We start from the raw sequence: 20893 nt of genomic DNA, 5'->3' as shown, positions 1-20893 counted from the left end.
TCAGTGGATTACAGTCAGGCTTGTAGACCAGTGGATTACAGTCAGGCTTGTAGGCCAGTGGATTACAGTCAGGCTTGTAGACCTGTGGATTACAGTCAGTCTTGTAGACCTGTGGATTACAGTCAGGCTTGTAGACTTGCTGCAGTGGATTACAGTCAGGTTTGTAGACCAGTGGATTACAGTCAGGCTTGTAGACCAGTGGATTACAGTCAGGCTTGTAGACCAGTGGATTACAGTCAGGCTTGTAGACCAGTGGATTGCAGTCAGGCTTGTAGACCAGTGGATTACAGTCAGGTTTGTAGGCCAGTGGATTACAGTCAGGTTTGTAGACCTGCTGCAGTGGATTACAGTCAGGCTTGTAGGCCTGTTGCAGTGGATTACAGTCAGGCTTGTAGACCAGTGGATTACAGTCAGGTTTGTAGACCAGTGGATTACAGTCAGGTTTGTAGGCCAGTGGATTACAGTCAGGCTTGTAGACCAGTGGATTACAGTCAGGCTTGTAGGCCTGTTGCAGTGGATTACAGTCAGGCTTGTAGGCCAGTGGATTACAGTCAGGCTTGTAGACCAGTGGATTACAGTCAGGCTTGTAGACCAGTGGATTACAGTCAGGCTTGTAGACCAGTGGATTACAGTCAGGCTTGTAGACCAGTGGATTACAGTCAGGCTTGTAGACCAGTGGATTACAGTCAGGCTTGTAGACCAGTGGATTACAGTCAGGCTTGTAGACCAGTGGATTACAGTCAGGTTTGTAGACCAGTGGATTACAGTCAGGCTTGTAGACCAGTGGATTACAGTCAGGTTTGTAGACCAGTGGATTACAGTCAGGCTTGTAGACCAGTGGATTAGTCAGGCTTGTAGACCAGTGGATTACAGTCAGGCTTGTAGACCTGCTGCAGTGGATTACAGTCAGGTTTGTAGGAAGTATTAAGACCACACATTGTTCTATTTAGAGGCCGTGTTTATTAATAGACTAGCTAGATCCACAACTTGTTCCCCAGATTTTAGTAGGCCTGAAGCACTGTACTGGAATTAGACTGTCACACTCAGCTGACCTTCTGCAGATTATATATATAAATAAATAACTTCTTTAGGAAAACAGCCCTGATGTTGGAAACAACCATCATTATGTTGTCATCCAGAGAGTCATGTATTTTCCAAGAAATACCACATATTTTATAAAATAGCAGGTTTTGAAAAAGGGACCAAAGAGTTTTGGTCTGCTTCGTGTTTTCATTTTTTGCCATGGCAAAATAAAATAATACTACGATACCGGTATCGGCCCTAAAAGGTGTATTTCACTGAGTGGAGAAACAGTCAGACGCTTCTAAGGCTGTGAAGCTACGGGGGTCAGGGTTAGGGTTAGGGTTAGGATCTGATCATCTGTGTCCAAACGCCTTCCATCGTCATGACTACGAGGACCTAGTTCTTTACTTGAATAAGGCGTTACTTGGAAGGCTTTTCGACACAGATGATCAGACCAAACGCGCTCACGACACACAGGTTAAAATATCAAAACAAACATTCATTTGGTGACAGGTCGAAAAGCATTAAAACACTTGCTAGCTAATTTGCACTTGCTAGCTAATTTGTCCTATTTAGTTAGCTTGCACTTGCTAGATAATTTGTCCTATTTAGCTAGCTTGCTGTTGCTAGCTCATTTGTCCTGGGATATAAAACATTGAGTTGCTATTTTACCAGAAATGCACAAGGTCCTCTACTTCGACAATTAATCCACACATAAAAACGGCCAACCGAATCGTTTCTAGTCATCTCTCCTCCTTCCAAGCATTTTCATATTTGAACTTATATGGTGATCGGCATCTAAACTTTCATAATATTACCACGACGACCGGCAAAACAGTTCGTCTTTACCCACGTGGGTATAACCAATGAGGAGATGGCACGTGGGTACCTGGGAGTGGGAGAGGCAGGATTTCAGCACGATCTGCGTCAGAAATAGGAATGAGCTCTATTTTAGCCCTTGGTGTCGCAGACACTCGTTGGAGCGGACGAGCAGTGTAAACACAACAATAATTGAATAACATAGATTTCTAAATTTATTTTGCGACGTGTCCGAACTGGTCAGAGTGTTAGGCTGTAGCTAGTTGGGACAGAGTGTTAGGCTGCAGGAGCCAGTTGGTTCAGAGTGTTAGGCTGCTGCAGCCAGTTGGGTCAGAGTGTTAGGCTGCTGCAGCCAGTTGGGTCAGAGTGTTAGGCTGCTGCAGCCAGTTGGGTCAGAGTGTTAGGCTGCTGCAGCCAGTTGGGTCAGAGTGTTAGGCTGTAGCCAGTTGGGTCAGAGTGTTAGGCTAGACGAGATGTCACATTGATAGAAAGCTGAACGTTACCTCGTCTGACGTCATATCCTCCTCCAGATCCACCGTGCTCAGTCTGCCTATGTGAAACATACCACCGTCCCCGGACAACTACGGACCAAACACATGACCCAGCGCAGAGAATTAGAAACATCTTTTATAGGTTTCTTCAATGTAAACATGTAGGCCTAGCTAACATTTAGCATCACTAAGTTAACATGTGTTATATCTGTGGAAAAAAAGTACAGTTGAAGTGGGAAGTTTACATACACTTTAGGTTGGAATCATTAAAACTCGTTTTTCAACCACTTATTAACAAACTATAGTTTTGGAAAGTCGGTTAGGACATCTACTTTGTGCATGACAAGTAATTTGTTCAACAATTGTTTACAGACATATTATTTCACTTAATCACAATTCCAGTGGGTCAGACGTTTACATACACTAAAGTGACTGTGCCTTTAAACAGCTTGGAAAATTCCAGAAAATGATGTCATGGCTTTAGAAGCTTCTGATAGGCTAATTGACATAATTTGTGCTCAGTTATCATGTATTAACATTCAGTAGTACTAACAGCTCAGTTATCATGTGTTAACATTCAGTAGTCAGTAGTACTAACAGCTCAGTTATCATGTATTAACATTCAGTAGTATTCAGTAGTACTAACAGCTCAGTTATCATGTATTAACATTCAGTAGTACTAACAGCTCAGTTATCATGTATTAACATTCAGTAGTATTCAGTAGTACTAACAGCTCAGTTATCATGTATTAACATTCAGTAGTCAGTAGTACTAACAGCTCAGTTATCATGTGTTAACATTCAGTAGTCAGTAGTACTAACAGCTCAGTTATCGTGTATTAACATTCAGTAGTATTCAGTAGTACTAACAGCTCAGTTATCATGTATTAGCATTCAGTAGTCAGTAGTACTAACAGCTCAGTTATCATGTATTAACATTCAGTAGTCAGTAGTACTAACAGCTCAGTTATCATGTGTTAACATTCAGTAGTACTAACAGCTCAGTTATCATGTATTAACATTCAGTAGTCAGTAGTACTAACAGCTCAGTTATCATGTATTAACATTCAGTAGTATTCAGTAGTACTAACAGCTCAGTTATCATGTATTAGCATTCAGTAGTCAGTAGTACTAACAGCTCAGTTATCATGTATCAACATTCAGTAGTACTAACAGCTCAGTTATCATGTATTAACATTCAGTAGTATTCAGTAGTACTAACAGCTCAGTTATCATGTATTAACATTCAGTAGTCAGTAGTACTAACAGCTCAGTTATCACGTATTAACATTCAGTAGTACTAACAGCTCAGTAGTCAGTAGTACTAACAGCTCAGTTATCATGTGTAATTCCTGTGTAATTGAAGTAACACGTATTAACATCTAGCAGTCAGTTGTACTAACTCAAGTGAACATGTTTGCTTTAATGCCTGTGTAATTTACGTAACATGCATTAAGCGGTACTAACTCAAGTCATAATGCCGGTGTAATTTACGTAACATGCATTAAGCGGTACTAACTCAAGTCATAATGTCTGTAACTTAATAGGAAGTGGTGAATGACGTAACGAGCAGAATCTACAGGCTTAATTAAAGGCTGATTCCCTGATTACTTTAATAGTCGGAGTTCAGTGTTTGTTATTAACTTAATAAGGTTCTATTCTGAAACTCTGGTTTGAAGATTACTTTTTTTCTGTAGCTATTTTTCTTAGGTCTGCCAGTCTTTGGCATATTGTTAAAATGGGCATCGATTTGTTTAAACTTCTAAAAACGTGCTTGTCTGAAAAGCATCCTCCAACTCCATCCTGTGACGTTTGCATGTTGTTGTTGTTGTTGTTGTTGTTGTTAGCAGCATTTGCAAACGCCTGCACGCAACAAACCACAAACAGGGCACTCGTTTTTTTTTTTTTTTTACATTAATCTCATAGCAAAACATAACATAATGTTTTACTCTTCGAAAACATCATGGATACCTAGCTGGCACATAGCGGCAGCGTTAGACAGTTCTGCTTGTGTTCGCTAGTTTAGCATGCTAGCCCTACCTGTCTGGTGTACCGGACTTCTTCGGAGCCGTTGAGAAGTGGGGTTCTCTCGCCGCCACCGGACTCGTCACCCCGGCTCGACCACGACACTTTCTTCGTGATATTGGCCATGTTTACTCGCGGTAGTTCTCCACTCTCTCAATCAGTGAGATAGTTTTTATTTTGCAGTTGTGTCTGGTTAACCACCTCTCATTCTAGCTTCCTATGGGAAGTTCTCAATGAGTTCCGCCTCGCGTCCTCTCTCCTCGTCTCCTTCTGAAAATCCATTGGAGGAGAAATCCAGAGGTCCCGCCCCTTTGACCATCTCCTCCAATGGGTTTTGAAAAGGAGATAAGGAGAGATGAGTGAGGACGTAAAGAGGGAACTTTAAGATATTCCACATGACTAAAATCATAAGCGAACTCGTGATGGTCTCTACCGGTGGCACACAGGGTCAAACATAACTGTTATTCGCATGGATTTCTGGGAAGTGTAGTTCTCTAACTGACAGCTCAGACCAAAAACAGAGAGGAAGACGCATTTATTCCATTATTTTACAGCATAAGAGCCAGGCAATGATATCGATGTCATATTATGAAGACCTGATGGTTTACATGTTGGTGATTAATTATTGAGTAATCTAGGTATTTGTAGCAGTCTTTACATCAAGGACCTTGGAAATTGAAATAGTTGAAGTAGGCTACAGAAAAAAACGATGTTTTTCCCTCTCAAGTGAAATACTATACGGACAAGACGAAACCATGCATAACAAAGACATACAAACAAATTCAAACGAACTGAGTGAATCAATGTTTATAGATAGAAGGGTCATTTGTCTCGTGAATGATGACTGTTATATATCCAGTAGAGTGGAGAGCAGCTCCAATTGACATAATCTTGATTTATTAGCACGATAATAACCGACATCAGATATCAGTTGGTCAACTAGCCGCTAGTCTGTTGATTTTATAACAGAACAATCCTCTCTCTCTCTGTCTGTCTGTCTCTGTCGGTCTCTGTCTGTTTGCCTCTCTGTCTGTCTGTCCCTCTGTCTGTCTGTCCCTCTGTCTGTCTATCTTTCTGTCTAAGTCTGTATCTCTCTGTCTCTCTGTCTAAGTCTGAATCTGTCTGTCTGTAAGTCTGTCTCTCTCTCTCTGTCTGTTGCTGGGTAACAATATATATGATATGAAATAGTCTTTGTTTAGCCATATAACAACATTGCTTTAAGTAATAATTAATGGCTTTCATTCACATGCATCAATTTTACAGTGTGTCAGTGGCACTGTTTAAGGTTAGAGAAGTGTTCCTCTTTTAACCCAGGTCCACATCCAGTCCGAAGGGCAGTTCTGCCGGTCTTCATTCTCCCTGGAAGTTAATTGATTAATAGTAAAACATTTAGACAGCTGAATCCCAAGTCAAACCCCCCCAGGATGGTTGTTGTTATTTGTTATTATTTATTTTTAATTGATGCACAATTAAGACATAGACAACCAGGTGAGGGGAAATCAATTACCTTAATTGATCAATCAAGTACAGAGGAGTAAAAACCAGCCCCACTCTGCCCTAAAGGACCACACCGTAGATCTAGGAGTGCCTATAGGGACGAGGGATGAGGGACGAGGGACGAGGAACGAGGGATGAGAGACGAGGGACAAGGGATGAGGGATGAGGGATGAGGGATGAGGGACGAGGGATGAGGGACGAGGGATGAGGGACGAGGGGTTAGGGTTGGTTTGGAATCAGACGTCTCAGCTACAGTGTTCCAGGCACTCGCAGGCTACCTGCTGCACCTCCCCATGAACTCTGTCAACGTCCCCCAACTCGAGCACCACCCCCCGGGGTACCCCCCTCCCCATAGCCACCCCTGTCACCTCCCCAGGACTCAACACCCTGTCCCACACGGTGAACCCCGCCAGGCGCCCCACGAACCCTTCGGTGGGATCAAACCTTCCCCCCTGGCTGTCCTGCTCTGCTCCCAGCACCACTATCCCCCCTCCCGGCACCTCGTAACCCTTCCTGAACCGTGACCCTGCGGAGGTCAGGCGCCGGTCGGTGTAGTGCCAGAATCGTCCCTGGATAGAGGACCAGAGGACACAGAGGTGGTGCCAGCACCCGTCCAGCACAGAGTCCACAGGGAGCTCACGGTACGCAGGGTCTCCCACCACGAAGTCCAGGGTTGCTCGGCTGGGGGTGGAGGAAGAGGAGGAGGAGGAGTTGCGTCCGTATAGGACTAGTTTGTTGTCGTTGTCTTCCGTGGCGTAAGAGAGGAGCGTTCCTACGTACCCGACGTCGACGCGGAGCCACAGGCACACGGAGAGTTCTGGAAGAGCAGGGAAGCTCCGGGAGAAGGTGACGTGGTTCTCAGAGGAAGCTGACGGGAACAGGAGCATGGAGTCCACGTTACAGACTGGAGGAGAGAAAACAGAGAGATAGTCAGTGAGTACTGGAACAAAAAACACTGCAATCAGACCTGGGATAACTCTAGTTGTAACTGCTCGTTGTGACATCAGACCTGGGATAACTCTAGTTGTAACTACTCGTTGTGACATCAGACCTGGGATAACTCTAGTTGTAACTACTCGTTGTGACATCAGACCTGGGATAACTCTAGTTGTAACTACTCGTTGTGACATCAGACATCAGTTGTAACTACTCGTTGTGACATCAGACCTGGGATAACTCTAGTTGTAACTACTCGTTGTGACATCAGACCTGGGATAACTCTAGTTGTAACTACTCGTTGTGACATCAGACCTGGGATAACTCTAGTTGTAACTACTCGTTGTGACATCAGACCTGGGATAACTCTAGTTGTAACTACTCGTTGTGACATCAGACCTGGGATAACTCTAGTTGTAACTACTCGTTGTGACATCAGACCTGGGATAACTCTAGTTGTAACTACTCGTTGTGACATCAGACCTGGGATAACTCTAGTTGTAACTACTCGTTGTGACATCAGACCTGGGATAACTCTAGTTGTAACTACTAGTTGTGACATCAGACCTGGGATAACTCTAGTTGTAACTACTCGTTGTGACATCAGCCACCGTGCTTCTACATCTGCATTGCTTGCTGTTTGGGGTTTTAGGCTGGGTTTCTGTACAGCACTTTGTGACATCTGCTGATATAAAAAGGGCTTTATAAATACATTTGATTGGCTTCATAAATACATTTGATATCTTCCTACCTCCTGCTGTTACGACTATCCCCTCATATGGATGTGAGGAGGAGGGAGAGAGAGAGAGAGAGGGAAGGAGAGGGAATGAGAGAAAGAGATCTGGGGATATGAGCAGGAGGATATGAGGGGATAGTCATAACAGCAGGAGGTAGGAAGTTATGAGGGGACAACAACTAGACTATCCCCTACAACTAGACTATCCCCTTTCTCTCTTTCTATCTCATTCTCTCTCTCTCTCTCCCTCCTCCTCACATCCACAGGTCAGGACAATGTAGTAAAAGCAGACAGTAAATCATGAAGCCTGAAGTCTACTGTAGCCCAGGATGGTGGTCCCTACAGGACTGGCTGGATGGGGGTTCTGGCCGGAGAACATGACTGGCTGGATGGGGGTTCTGGCCGGAGAACAGGACTGGCTGGATGGGGGTTCTGGCCGGAGAACAGGACTGGCTGGATGGGGGTTCTGGCCGGAGAACAGGACTGGCTGGATGGGGGTTCTGGCCGGAGAACAGGACTGGCTGGATGGGGGTTCTGGCCGGAGAACAGGACTGGCTGGATGGGGGTTCTGGCCGGAGAACAGGACTGGCTGGATGGGGGTTCTGGCCGGAGAACAGGACTGGCTGGATGGGGGTTCTGGCCGGAGAACAGGACTGGCTGGATGGGGGTTCTGGTTCTGATAGGGACTATAGGTAGGAAACAGACTGGTACCCAGGAGAACAGGACTGTCAGTGTAACAGCTTTATTCTCAGTCATGTTTTATAGGTCAAACACACCATGATGACGGACAGCTAAAAGCAGACTGGGACTCAGGCTATAGGAAGGAAACAGACTGGTACCCAGGCTATAGGTAGGAAACAGACTGGTACCCAGGCTATAGGTAGGAAACAGACTGGTACCCAGGCTATAGGAAGGAAACAGACTGGTACTCAGGCTATAGGAAGGAAACAGACTGGTACCCAGGCTATAGGAAGAGGTGGGACCATCTAATCCCAGTCTTGGACTGTTTCTGCATTCAACAACAGCAAATGAGGAAGCTATAGGAAGGCTATAGAAACAGATTGGTACCCAGGCTATTGGAAGGCTATAGAAATAGACTGGTAGCCAGGCTATAGGAAGGCTATAGAAACAGACTGGTACCCAGGCTATAGGAAGGTTATAGAAACAGATGGTCCAAACTCACTGAGACTATATCCTGTATCTATCAACACATAACTCTCTCTCTCTCTCTCTCTCTCTCTCTCTCTCTCTCTCTCTCTCTCTCTCTCTCTCTCTCTCTCTCTCTCTCTCTCTCTCAATCTCTCTCTCTCTCTCTCTCTCTCTCTCTCTCTCTCTCATCTGTTTATCTATTTAGAGAGCAGAGGACCTTGTAGTCCCAAGGTGGGGCAAATGTAATGGTTCAACTCCCCTTTCCCTCCGAACTGAATGGAAAAACACAACAATGCCTTTATCAGATGTGTGTGTGTGTGTGTGTGTGTGTCTGTCTTTCTGGTCTCTCGTGGCTCAGCAGATGTTGTTTCTGGATGTAAAACACATACAGTGCATTGTGAAAGTTTTCTTATGTTACTTATTCTAAAATGGATTCAATTAATTATTTTCCTCATCAATATACACACAATACCCCATGATGACATCACAATACCCCGTAATGACATCACAATACCCCATAATGACATCACAATACCCCGTAATGACATCACAATACCCCATAATGACATCACAATACCCCGTAATGACATCACAATACCCCATAATGACAAAGTGAAAAACAGGTTTTTAGAAATGTTTGCATGTCCGTTGGTGGTGTGAGTACCCGTGACGTGTTGGTTTGGCATGTCCGTTGGTGGTGTGTGTACCCGTGACGTGTTGGTTTGGCATGTCCGTTGGTGGTGTGAGTACCCGTGACGTGTTGGTTTGGCATGTCCGTTGGTGGTGTGAGTACCCGTGACGTGTTGGTTTGGCATTTCCGTTGGTGGTGTGAGTACCCGTGACGTGTTGGTTTGGCATGTCCGTTGGTGGTGTGAGTACCCGTGACGTGTTGGTTTGGCATGTCCGTTGGTCGTGTGAGTACCCGTGACGTGTTGGTTTGGCATGTCCGTTGGTGGTGTGTGTACCCGTGACGTGTTGGTTTGGCATGTCCGTTGGTGGTGTGTGTACCCGTGACGTGTTGGTTTGGCATGTCCGTTGGTGGTGTGAGTACCCGTGACGTGTTGGTTTGGCATGTCCGTTGGTCGTGTGAGTACCCGTGACGTGTTGGTTTGGCATGTCCGTTGGTGGTGTGAGTACCCGTGACGTGTTGGTTTGGCATGTCCGTTGGTGGTGTGAGTACCCGTGACGTGTTGGTTTGGCATGTCCGTTGGTGGTGTGTGTACCCGTGACGTGTTGGTTTGGCATGTCCGTTGGTCGTGTGAGTACCCGTGACGTGTTGGTTTGGCATGTCCGTTGGTGGTGTGAGTACCCGTGACGTGTTGGTTTGGCATGTCCGTTGGTGGTGTGAGTACCCGTGACGTGTTGGTTTGGCATGTCCGTTGGTGGTGTGAGTACCCGTGACGTGTTGGTTTGGCATGTCCGTTGGTGGTGTGAGTACCCGTGACGTGTTGGTTTGGCATGTCCGTTGGTGGTGTGTGTACCCGTGACGTGTTGGTTTGGCATGTCCGTTGGTGGTGTGTGTACCCGTGACGTGTTGGTTTGGCATGTCCGTTGGTGGTGTGAGTACCCGTGACGTGTTGGTTTGGCATGTCCGTTGGTCGTGTGAGTACCCGTGACGTGTTGGTTTGGCATGTCCGTTGGTGGTGTGAGTACCCGTGACGTGTTGGTTTGGCATGTCCGTTGGTGGTGTGAGTACCCGTGACGTGTTGGTTTGGCATGTCCGTTGGTGGTGTGAGTACCCGTGACGTGTTGGTTTGGCATGTCCGTTGGTGGTGTGAGTACCCGTGACGTGTTGGTTTGGCATGTCCGTTGGTGGTGTGTGTACCCGTGACGTGTTGGTTTGGCATGTCCGTTGGTGGTGTGTGTACCCGTGACGTGTTGGTTTGGCATGTCCGTTGGTGGTGTGAGTACCCGTGACGTGTTGGTTTGGCATGTCCGTTGGTCGTGTGAGTACCCGTGACGTGTTGGTTTGGCATGTCCGTTGGTGGTGTGAGTACCCGTGACGTGTTGGTTTGGCATGTCCGTTGGTGGTGTGAGTACCCGTGACGTGTTGGTTTGGCATGTCCGTTGGTCGTGTGAGTACCCGTGACGTGTTGGTTTGGCATGTCCGTTGGTGGTGTGTGTACCCGTGACGTGTTGGTTTGGCTTTCGTGCCACTTGTGTTGTGCACAGATGATTACGGGTCTCGTCCCGTGTATTGGTACTCCTGTATTGGTACTCCTGTATTGGTACTCCTGTATTGGTACTCCTCACTCTTTTGTTTGGGTTTCTACTCTGTATTTTGTATTCGTGTTTGTTTGGCCTTCATGTCTTTACACGGCACGCTGTAATTTGGGTCGATAAAAACCCCTATTACGCATTCCTGCGCCTGTCTCCCATTCCGTCATACCAGCGTGACAATAAGTATTCAGACCCTTTGCTATGCTATCGAAATTGAGCTCAGGTGCATCCTGTTTCCATTGATCATCCGTGAGATGTTTCTACAATTTGATTGGAGTCCACCTGTGGTACATTCAGTTGATTGGTCATGATTTGGAAAGACACACACCAGTCTATATAAGGTCCCACAGTTGACAAGTGCATGTCAGAGCAAAAACCAAGCCATGAGGTCGAAAGAATTGTCCATAGAACTCCGAGACAGGATTGTGTCGAGGCACAGATCTGGGGAAGGGTAAAAAAATATATATACTGCAGAATTGAAGGTCCCCAAGAACACAGTCGCCTCCTTCATTCTCAAATGGATGAAGATTGGAACCACCAAGACTCTTCCTAGAGCTGGCCACCCAGCCAAACTGAGCAATCAGGGTAGAAGGGCCTTGGTCTGGGAGGTGACCAAGAACCCGATGGTCACTCTGACAGAGCTCCAGAGTTCCTCTGTGGAGATGGCAGAACTTTCCAGAAGAACAACAACCTTTGCAGCACTCCACCAATCAGGCCTTTATGGTAGGGTGGTGGCCAGACAGAAGCCACTCCTTAGGAAAGGCACATGACAGCCCGCTAGGAGTTTGTCAAAACGCACCTAAAGACTCTCAGACAATGAGAAACAAGATTCTCTGGTCTGATGAAACCAAGATTGAACTCTTTGGCCTGAATGCCAAGCGTCACATCTGGAGGCACCATCCCTACCTGCTCCAGGGCACTCAGGACCTCAGACTGGGGGGAAGGTTCAACTTCCAACAGGACAATGACCCTAAGCACACAGCCAAGACAATGCAGGAGTGGCTTCGGGACAAGTCTTTCTGAATGTCCTTGAGTGGCCCAGCCAGAGCATGGACTTGAACCCAATCGAACATCTCTGGAGAGACGTGAAAATAGCTGTGCAGCGAAGCAACGCTCCCCATCCAACCTGAAAGAGCTTGAAAGGATCTGCAGAGAAGAATGGGAGAAACTCCCCAAATACAGGTGTGCCAAGCTTGTAGCGTCATACCCAAGAAGACTCAAGGCTGTAATTGCTGTCAAAGGTGCTTCAACAAAGTACTGAGTAAAGGGTCTGAATACTTATTTAAATGTGATATTTCCGTTTTTTGTTTGCAAAAATGTCTAACTATTCTATGGGATGCTATGTAATGTCACACCACATTACACCTCTCTATGGGATGCTATGTAATGTCACACCACATTATACCTCTCTATGGGATACTATGTAATGTCACACCACATTACACCTCTCTATGGGATACTATGTAATGTCACACCACATTACACCTCTCTATGGGATACTATGTGATGTCACACCACATTATACCTCTCTATGGGATGCTATGTAATGTCACACCACATTACACCTCTCTATGTGATGCTATGTAATGTCACATCACATTATACCTCTCTATGGGATACTATGTAATGTCACACCACATTATACCTCTCTATGGGATACTATGTAATGTCACACCACATTATATCTCATACAAATACAGGTGTGCCAAGCTTGTAGCGTCATACCCAAGAAGACTCAAGGCTGTAATTGCTGTCAAAGGTGCTTCAACAAAGTACTGAGTAAAGGGTCTGAATACTTATTTAAATGTGATATTTCCGTTTTTTGTTTGCAAAAATGTCTAACTATTCTATGGGATGCTATGTAATGTCACACCACATTACACCTCTCTATGGGATACTATGTAATGTCACACCACATTACACCTCTCTATGGGATGCTATGTAATGTCACACCACATTACACCTCTCTATGGGATGCTATGTGATGTCACACCACATTATACCTCTCTATGGGATACTATGTAATGTCACACCACATTATACCTCTCTATGGGATACTATGTAATGTCACATCACATTATACCTCTCTATGGGATACTATGTAATGTCACACCACATTATACCTCTCTATGGGATGCTATGTAATGTCACACCACATTATACCTCTCTATGGGATACAGTGTAATGTCACACCACATTATACCTCTCTATGGGATGCTATGTAATGTCACACCACATTATACCTCTCTATGGGATGCTGTGTAATGTCACACCACATTACACCTCTCTATGGGATACTATGTAATGTCACACCACATTACACCTCTCTATGGGATGCTATGTAATGTCACATCACATTACACCTCTCTATGGGATGCTATGTAATGTCACACCACATTACACCTCTCTATGGGATACTATGTGATGTCACACCACATTATACCTCTCTATGGGATGCTATGTAATGTCACACCACATTACACCTCTCTATGGGATGCTATGTAATGTCACATCACATTATACCTCTCTATGGGATACTATGTAATGTCACACCACATTATATCTCATTATGGGATACTATGTAATGTCACATCACATTATACCTCTCTATGGGATGCTATGTAATGTCACATCACATTATACCTCTCTATGGGATGCTATGTAATGTCACACCACATTATACCTCTCTATGGGATGCTATGTAATGTCACATCACATTATACCTCTCTATGGGATGCTATGTAATGTCACATCACATTATACCTCTCTATGGGATGCTATGTAATGTCACATCACATTATACCTCTCTATGGGATGCTATGTAATGTCACACCACATTACACCTCTCTATGGGATGCTATGTAATGTCACACCACATTACACCTCTCTATGGGATGCTATGTAATGTCACATCACATTATACCTCTCTATGGGATGCTATGTAATGTCACACCACATTATACCTCTCTATGGGATGCTATGTAATGTCACATCACATTATACCTCTCTATGGGATGCTATGTAATGTCACACCACATTATACCTCTCTATGGGATGCTATGTAATGTCACACCACATTACACCTCTCTATGGGATACTATGTGATGTCACACCACATTACACCTCATTACGGGATACTATGTGATGTCACACCACATTACACCTCATTATGGGATACTATGTAATGTCACACCACATTACACCTCATTTTGGGATACAATGTAATGTCACACCACATTACACCTCATTATGGGATACTATGTAATGTCACACCACATTATACCTCTCTATGGGATACTATGTAATGTCACACCACATTATACCTCATTATGGGATACTATGTAATGTCACACCACATTACACCTCATTATGGGATACAATGTAATGTCACACCACATTACACCTCATTATGGGATACTATGTAATGTCACACCACATTACACCTCATTATGGGATACTATGTGATGTCACACCACATTACACCTCATTATGGGATACTATGTGATGTCACACCACATTACACCTCATTATGGGATACTATGTGACGTCACACCACATTACACCTCATTATGGGATACTATGTAATGTCACACCACATTATACCTCTCTATGGGATACTATTGTGATGTCACACCACATGACACCTCATTATGGGATACTATGTAATGTCACACCACATTACACCTCATTATGGGATACTATGTAATGTCACACCACATTACACCTCATTATGGGATACTATGTGACGTCACACCACATTACACCTCTCTATTTTATAGTTCTTTAATTGGCATTATATCAATGGATGCTGTGTTGTGTTGCTGACAGAGGGTTCCAGAAATCCCAGTTTGAAGATTCCTGGAACCACAATGGAACAAGCAGGACATTCGGAATCTTTCAGCCAGAAATGATGGAAAACCTGGGAATTCTGGTAAAGTTACTGGAGTTTTGCTTTCCTGTTATTGGGACCTGACAGAGGTTGATCTGAAGGTACTTACTGGTAGCTTCTCTCCTGGGGATGTGCTGCAGAGGGATCTTGTGTCTCACTGGAAGCTGGAGAAGGTTCTGGATTTGTGATTCCTCTCCTTTCATCTCCTCCTCTTCCTTCCTCCTCTCTGTCCGCTCTTCCTCTTCCTTCCTCCTCTCTGTCCGCTCTTCCTCTTCCTTCCTCCTCTCTGTCCGCTCTTCCTCTTCCTTCCTCCTCTCTGTCCGCTCTTCCTCTTCCTTCCTCCTCTCTGTCCACTCTTCCTCTCCCCTCCTCCTCTCTGTCCGCTCTTCCTCTTCCTTCCTCCTCTCTGTCCGCTCTTCCTCTTCCTTCCTCCTCTCTGCCCGCTCTTCCTCTCCTCTCCTCCTCTCTGTCCGCTCTTCCTCTCCCCTCCTCATCTCTGTCTGCGTCACTTCACTCCTCCTCCACACCTCATCCCCCCTCCTCCTCTCCATCTCTCCCTCCTCTCTCGTTTCCTCCACAGACTGTGGTTTTGGCCCCTGTTGAGGACGACCAGGCCGGGGGCTCTCCTGTCCTCTCTCCCCCAGCCTCTTCCTCTCCTCCTGGGACTGAGAAGGAGGCTGTGTGGGGTGGGGAGGTGGAGCCTGTAGTCTTGTCCTCATCCTCCTTTCTTTTGTGTGTTTTGGCTGGGAATGGGGTTGGGGATGGGGCTGAGAGTAGGGCTGAGGCTGAATGTTAGCCTGAAGCTGGGGCTGGTAATATGTCTGGGTGTCCTGTCTTGGGCTCTGTCCTCTGGAGGCCTGGGTCCTCCGTGGGGGTGCTGTGTCCTGGGGGGTGAGGTTGGAGGTGAGGGGGTTTCCTGCCCTTTCTGATCCCCTGGAAGAGATTACATTCCCCTGTAAAAGCTCCCCCAGCCTCCCTTCGAGCCGGCTCATCCGGAGATCCTGCTCCCTCAGGGACTCCTGGAGACCTCTCAGCCCGACCAGAAGCTCCTCTCGCTGGGCCTCCAGGGAGTCGAGTCGCCCCTCCTGGCTGTGGAGCTCCAGGGTGAGGCTGGAGAGAGACTCTCCCTGCTCCTGACTCAGTCTCTGGGTCTGCCTGCTGCCCTGTGGAGAGGAGAGGAGAGGAGAGGAGAGGAGAGGAGAGGAGAGGAGAGGAGAGAGAGAGAGAGAGAGAGAGAGAGAGAGAGAGAGAGAGAGGAGAGGAGAGGAGAGGAGAGGAGAGGAGAGGAGAGGAGAGGAGAGGAGAGGAGAGGAGAGGGAGAGGGAGAGGGAGAGAGAGAGAGAGGAGAGGAGAGGAGAGGAGAGGGAGAGGGAGAGAGAGAGGAGAGGAGAGGAGAGGAGAGGAGAGGAGAGGAGAGGAGGAGAGAGAGAGAGAGGAGAGGAGAGGAGAGGAGAGGAGAGGGCATTATTATATTGGCATTATATTATTCACTAGGGAAGAGTGAGATATTTCTATCTGGGCAGGGTCATCTTAACTCAATCCTGGGAACCTCATTGGGTGCACGTTTTGTTTTTTTTTCACGAGCACTACACAAATAACCAACTTCGAATAAGCTGTGTAGTGCTAGGGCAAAAACTGAAATGACATTCCAGGGAGGCCCAAGGATTGACTTTGGGTGGCCCTGCCTCAGTGTTTCCCAAACTGCCCCTGTCTGTAGCTTAGAGTACCTGTCCCTGTCTGTAGCTTAGAGTACCTGTCCCTGTCTGTAGCTTAGAGTACCTGTCCCTGTCTGTTGATTAGAGTACCTGTCCCTGTCTGTTGTTGCTTAGAGGACCTGTCCCTGTCTGTTGTTTCTTAGAGTACCTGTCCCTGTCTGTTGTTGCTTAGAGTACCTGTCCCTGTCTGTAGCTTAGAGTACCTGTCCCTGTCTGTTGTTGCCTAGAGTACCTGTCCCTGTCTGTAGCTTAGAGTACCTGTCCCTGTCTGTAGCTTAGAGTACCTGTCCCTGCCTGTTGTTGCTTAGAGTACCTGTCCCTGTCTGTAGCTTAGAATACCTGTCCCTGCATGTTGTAGCTTAGAGTACCTGTCCCTGTCTGTTGTAGCTTAGAGTACCTGTCCCTGTCTGTTGCTTAGAGTACCTGTCCCTGTCTGTTGTTGCTTAGAGGACCTGTCCCTGTCTGTTGTTGCTTAGAGTACCTGTCCCTGTCTGTTGTTGCTTAGAGTACCTGTCCCTGTCTGTAGCTTAGAGTACCTGTCCCTGTCTGTTGTTGCCTAGAGTACCTGTCCCTGTCTGTAGCTTAGAGTACCTGTCCCTGTCTGTAGCTTAGAGTACCTGTCCCTGCCTGTTGTTGCTTAGAGTACCTGTCCCTGTCTGTAGCTTAGAATACCTGTCCCTGCATGTTGTAGCTTAGAGTACCTGTCCCTGTCTGTTGTAGCTTAGAGTACCTGTCCCTGTCTGTTGCTTAGAGTACCTGTCCCTGTCTGTTGTTGCTTAGAGTACCTGTCCCTGTCTGTTGTTGTCTAGAGTACCTGTCCCTGTCTGTAGCTTATAATACCTGTCCCTGTCTGTAGCTTAGAGTACCTGTCCCTGCCTGTTGTTGCTTAGAGTACCTGTCCCTGTCTGTAGCTTAGAATACCTGTCCCTGCCTGTTGTAGCTTAGAGTACCTGTCCCTGTCTGTTGCTTAGAGTACCTGTCCATGTCTGTTGTTGCCTAGAGTACCTGTCCCTGTCTGTTGTTGCCTAGAGTACCTGTCCCTGTCTGTTGTTAATTAGAGTACCTGTCCCTGTCTGTAGCTTAGAGTACCTGTCCCTGTCTGTTGTTGCTTAGAGTACCTGTCCCTGTCTGTAGCTTAGAGTACCTGTCCCTGTCTGTAGCTTAGAGTACCTGTCCCTGTCTGTAGCTTAGAGTACCTGTCCCTGTCTGTAGCTTAGAGTACCTGTCCCTGTCTGTTGTTGCTTAGAGTACCTGTCCCTGTCTGTTGTTGCTTAGAGTACCTGTCCCTGTCTGTAGCTTAGAGTACCTGTCCCTGTCTGTAGCTTAGAGTACCTGTCCCTATCTGTAGCTTAGAGTACCTGTCCCTGTCTGTAGCTTAGCGTACCTGTCCCTGTCTGTTGTTGCTTAGAGTACCTGTCCCTGTCTGTTGTTGCTTAGAGTACCTGTCCCTGTCTGTTGTTGCCTAGAGTACCTGTCCCTGTCTGTGTCTCAGTCCTCTCTCCAGCGAGGCCAGTCTTCCCTCCATCCTCTTGTTCTTCTTCTGTAGTTTACTGCTCCGGTCTTTCAGGACGTCCAGCTCCTGTTTTTTTGGGGTAAGATTTTTTATGTTTCCCCCCACAAAAAAAAACAAAACAGGACAGAAACAAGATAAAATAATGACAGGGCCCAAACTAAAACGAAATATAAGCATAACAATAATTTTAACGTAATAATATAACATAAATATAAATATATATTTATATATTTTAATATAAAATATAACATAATATTACATTAATAATAATATAACTCAAACGATATAAACAGTAACCTGTGTGTTGGTGTCTCTGAGTTGTGTTAGTTCCTGGGTGAGGTTTCTGTGTTGGTCAGACAGGGTCTGAACTCTGACCTCTACTAGGGAGGTCGACACATTAGACATACGGTTCAGAAGGTCTAACCGGCTCAGGGTCTGTTCCTGGAATCGACGGAACTGAGGAACAAACACACAACCAATCATCTCCAGTTCTTACACACACACTATATTTACAGCAGTACATGGAAACCCATTCAAATGAGGGGATTCAACATCATCTCCAGTTCTTACACACACACTATATTTACAGCAGTACATGGAAACCCATTCAAATGAGGGGATTCGGCTACTTCAGCTTCACCCGTTGCTGACAGGTGTATAAAATCGAGCACTCAAGCCATGCAATCTCCATAGACAAACATTGACAGTAGAATGACCTTACAGAAGAGCTGTGACTTCCAACGTGGCACCGTCATAGGATGCCACTTTTCCAGCAAGTCAGTTCGTCAAATGTCTTCCTTACTAGAGCTGCCTCGGTCAACTGTAAGTGCTGTTATTGTGAAGTGGAAACGTCTAGGAGCAACAACGGCTCAGCCGCAAAGTGGCAGGCCACACAAGTTCACAGAACAGGACCGCTGAGTGGTGAAGAGCGTAAAAATAGTTTGTCATTGGTTGCAACACTCACTACCGAGTTCCCAACTACCTCTGGAAGCAACATCGGCACAAGAACTGTTCGTCGGGGAGCTTCATGAAATGGGTTTCCATGGCAGAGCAGCCGCACACAAGCCCCATGCGTAATGCCAAGCATCGGCTGGAGTGGTGTAAAGCCTACCGCCATTGGACTCTGGAGCAGTGGAAACGCGTTCTCTGGAGTGATGAATCACGCTGCACCATCTGGCATTCCGACGGACGAATCTGGGTTTGGCGAATGCCAGGAGAACGCTACCTGCCCCAATGCATAGTGCCAACTGTAAAGTTTGGTGGAGGAGGAATAATGGTCTGGGGCTGTTTTTCATGGTTCGGGCCAAAACCCCTAGTTCTAGTGAAGAGAAATCTTAACGTTACAGCATAAAATTATATTCTAGACGATTCTGTGCTTCCAACTTTGTGGCAACAGTTTGGGGAAGACCCTTTCCTGTTTCAGCATGATAATGCCCCCGTGCACAAAGCCAGGTCCATACAGAAATGGTTTGTCGAGATCGCTGCGGAAGAACATGACTGGCCTGCACAGAGCCCTGACCTCAACCCCATCGAACACCTTAAGCCAGGCCTAATCGCCCAACATCAGTGCCCGACCAAGTCCCCGCAGAAATGTTCCAGCATCTAGTGGAAAACCTTCCCAGAAAAGTGGAGGCTGTTATAGCAGCAATGTTCCAACATCTAGTGGAAAGTCTTCCCAGAAGAGTGGAGGCTGTTATAACAGCAATGTTCCAACATCTAGTGGAAAGCCTTCCCAGAAGAGTGGAGGCTGTTACAGCAGCAAAGCTGGGACCAGCTCCATAATTTTCTTGTAAGTAAACAATAACATATCAAGGGAGACACACACATGAACAGACTTACACACAGACACACACACACAGACACACTCACACAGACACACTCACACAGACACACTCACACAGAAACACTCACACAGAAACACTCACACAGACACACTCACACAGAAACACTCACACAGACACACTCACACAGACACACTCACACAGACACACTCACACAGACACACTCACACAGACACACTCACACAGACACACACACACAGACACACTCACACAGAGACACTCACACAGACACACTCACACAGACACACTCACACAAACACACTCACACAGACACACTCACACAGACACACACACACAGACACACACACAAAACCATACACACCAACCTGATCGTCAAGTCGTCTGAGTCTCTGGTAGATGGGCTTCCTGAGCTCAGCAGTCCCCTGTCCCCTACAGGCCTGAAGCTGGAGGACAACCAGGAGAACCAGGGCCAGGGCCCTCCGTCCGGCTCTGAGGCTGGTCATAGTGCAGCGTGGCTGGGTTAGGGCAGGGCAGGGCCGGGGTCTGGGTGTCTAGAGGTGCGGAGGTTGTTAACTCTGAGAACTACCGAGGATAACTAATAGAGGTGAAGGAGAGAGAAGAGGGATGGGGCAGTGCAGGGATGGGAAGCCCCCTAACACACACACACACACATCTGTTTTTTTCCCACAATGCATCACTGGCAGGGAAGCAGAGGCAGAACATGATGACTTTACCAGACACACACACACACACACACACAATACACACGTGAACACAAACACACGCATGAACACACACAACATTAACAAATAGGTAAGTGAAATAAACTCAAAACAAGAAAAGTATTAAGTAACAAATAAATTATATTTTACAAATCTAGGTCAGATTTTCTCTTTTTGCAGTGTAGTATAGATACATATTAGTCAGGTAAATGTAGTAGTATGATATATATTAGTCAGGTAAATGTAGTAGTATGATATATATTAGTCAGGTAACTGTAGTAGTATAGATGTATATTAGTCAGGTAAATGTAGTAGTATGATATATATTAGTCAGGTAAATGTAGTAGTATGATATA

General features: G+C 46.1%; 2 protein-coding genes across 2 annotated transcripts in view; both read right to left on the bottom strand.

Annotated features, from left to right (window-relative positions):
- Positions 1 to 4590, bottom strand: part of LOC139421730 (H(+)/Cl(-) exchange transporter 7-like) — a 60223-nt gene extending 55633 nt beyond the window's left edge. The window contains exons 1-2 of the mRNA XM_071172848.1: positions 4374 to 4590; positions 2346 to 2423 (exon numbers count right to left, since the gene is read on the bottom strand). Of these exons, the coding sequence (XP_071028949.1) occupies positions 2346 to 2423; positions 4374 to 4484 (189 nt within the window). The 5' untranslated portion in view covers positions 4485 to 4590. The remainder of the gene's footprint in view (positions 1 to 2345; positions 2424 to 4373) is intronic.
- A 643-nt stretch (positions 4591 to 5233) lies between these two features.
- LOC139421731 (pentraxin-4-like) lies at positions 5234 to 20485 on the bottom strand. The gene is made up of 5 exons (XM_071172849.1): positions 20181 to 20485; positions 18311 to 18469; positions 17972 to 18079; positions 14895 to 15948; positions 5234 to 6759 (listed from the first exon to the last, which is right to left on the bottom strand). The coding sequence occupies exons 1-5, from the start codon at positions 20316 to 20318 to the stop codon at positions 6101 to 6103; spliced, it is 2118 nt and encodes a 705-aa protein (XP_071028950.1). The 5' UTR covers positions 20319 to 20485; the 3' UTR covers positions 5234 to 6100.
- Between the last annotated feature and the right edge of the window lie 408 nt (positions 20486 to 20893).

The sequence above is a fragment of the Oncorhynchus clarkii genome, chromosome 12, assembly GCF_045791955.1.
Source record: "Oncorhynchus clarkii lewisi isolate Uvic-CL-2024 chromosome 12, UVic_Ocla_1.0, whole genome shotgun sequence".
NCBI lineage: Eukaryota > Metazoa > Chordata > Actinopteri > Salmoniformes > Salmonidae > Oncorhynchus > Oncorhynchus clarkii.
This window is presented reverse-complemented; position numbering and strand designations above follow the sequence as displayed.

Bases quoted from the DNA above. Each gene is read 5' to 3' on its own strand.
- LOC139421731 (XM_071172849.1), bottom strand. From the start codon at position 20,318: ATGACCAGCCTCAGAGCCGGACGGAGGGCCCTGGCCCTGGTTCTCCTG. The intron at 18,080-18,310 runs GTTACTGTTTAT...CCAAAAAAACAG, and splicing joins TCAGAGACACCAACACACAG to GAGCTGGACGTCCTGAAAGA. The intron at 15,949-17,971 runs GTACTCTAGGCA...TCCTCTCCACAG, and splicing joins TGAGACACAGACAGGGACAG to GGCAGCAGGCAGACCCAGAG.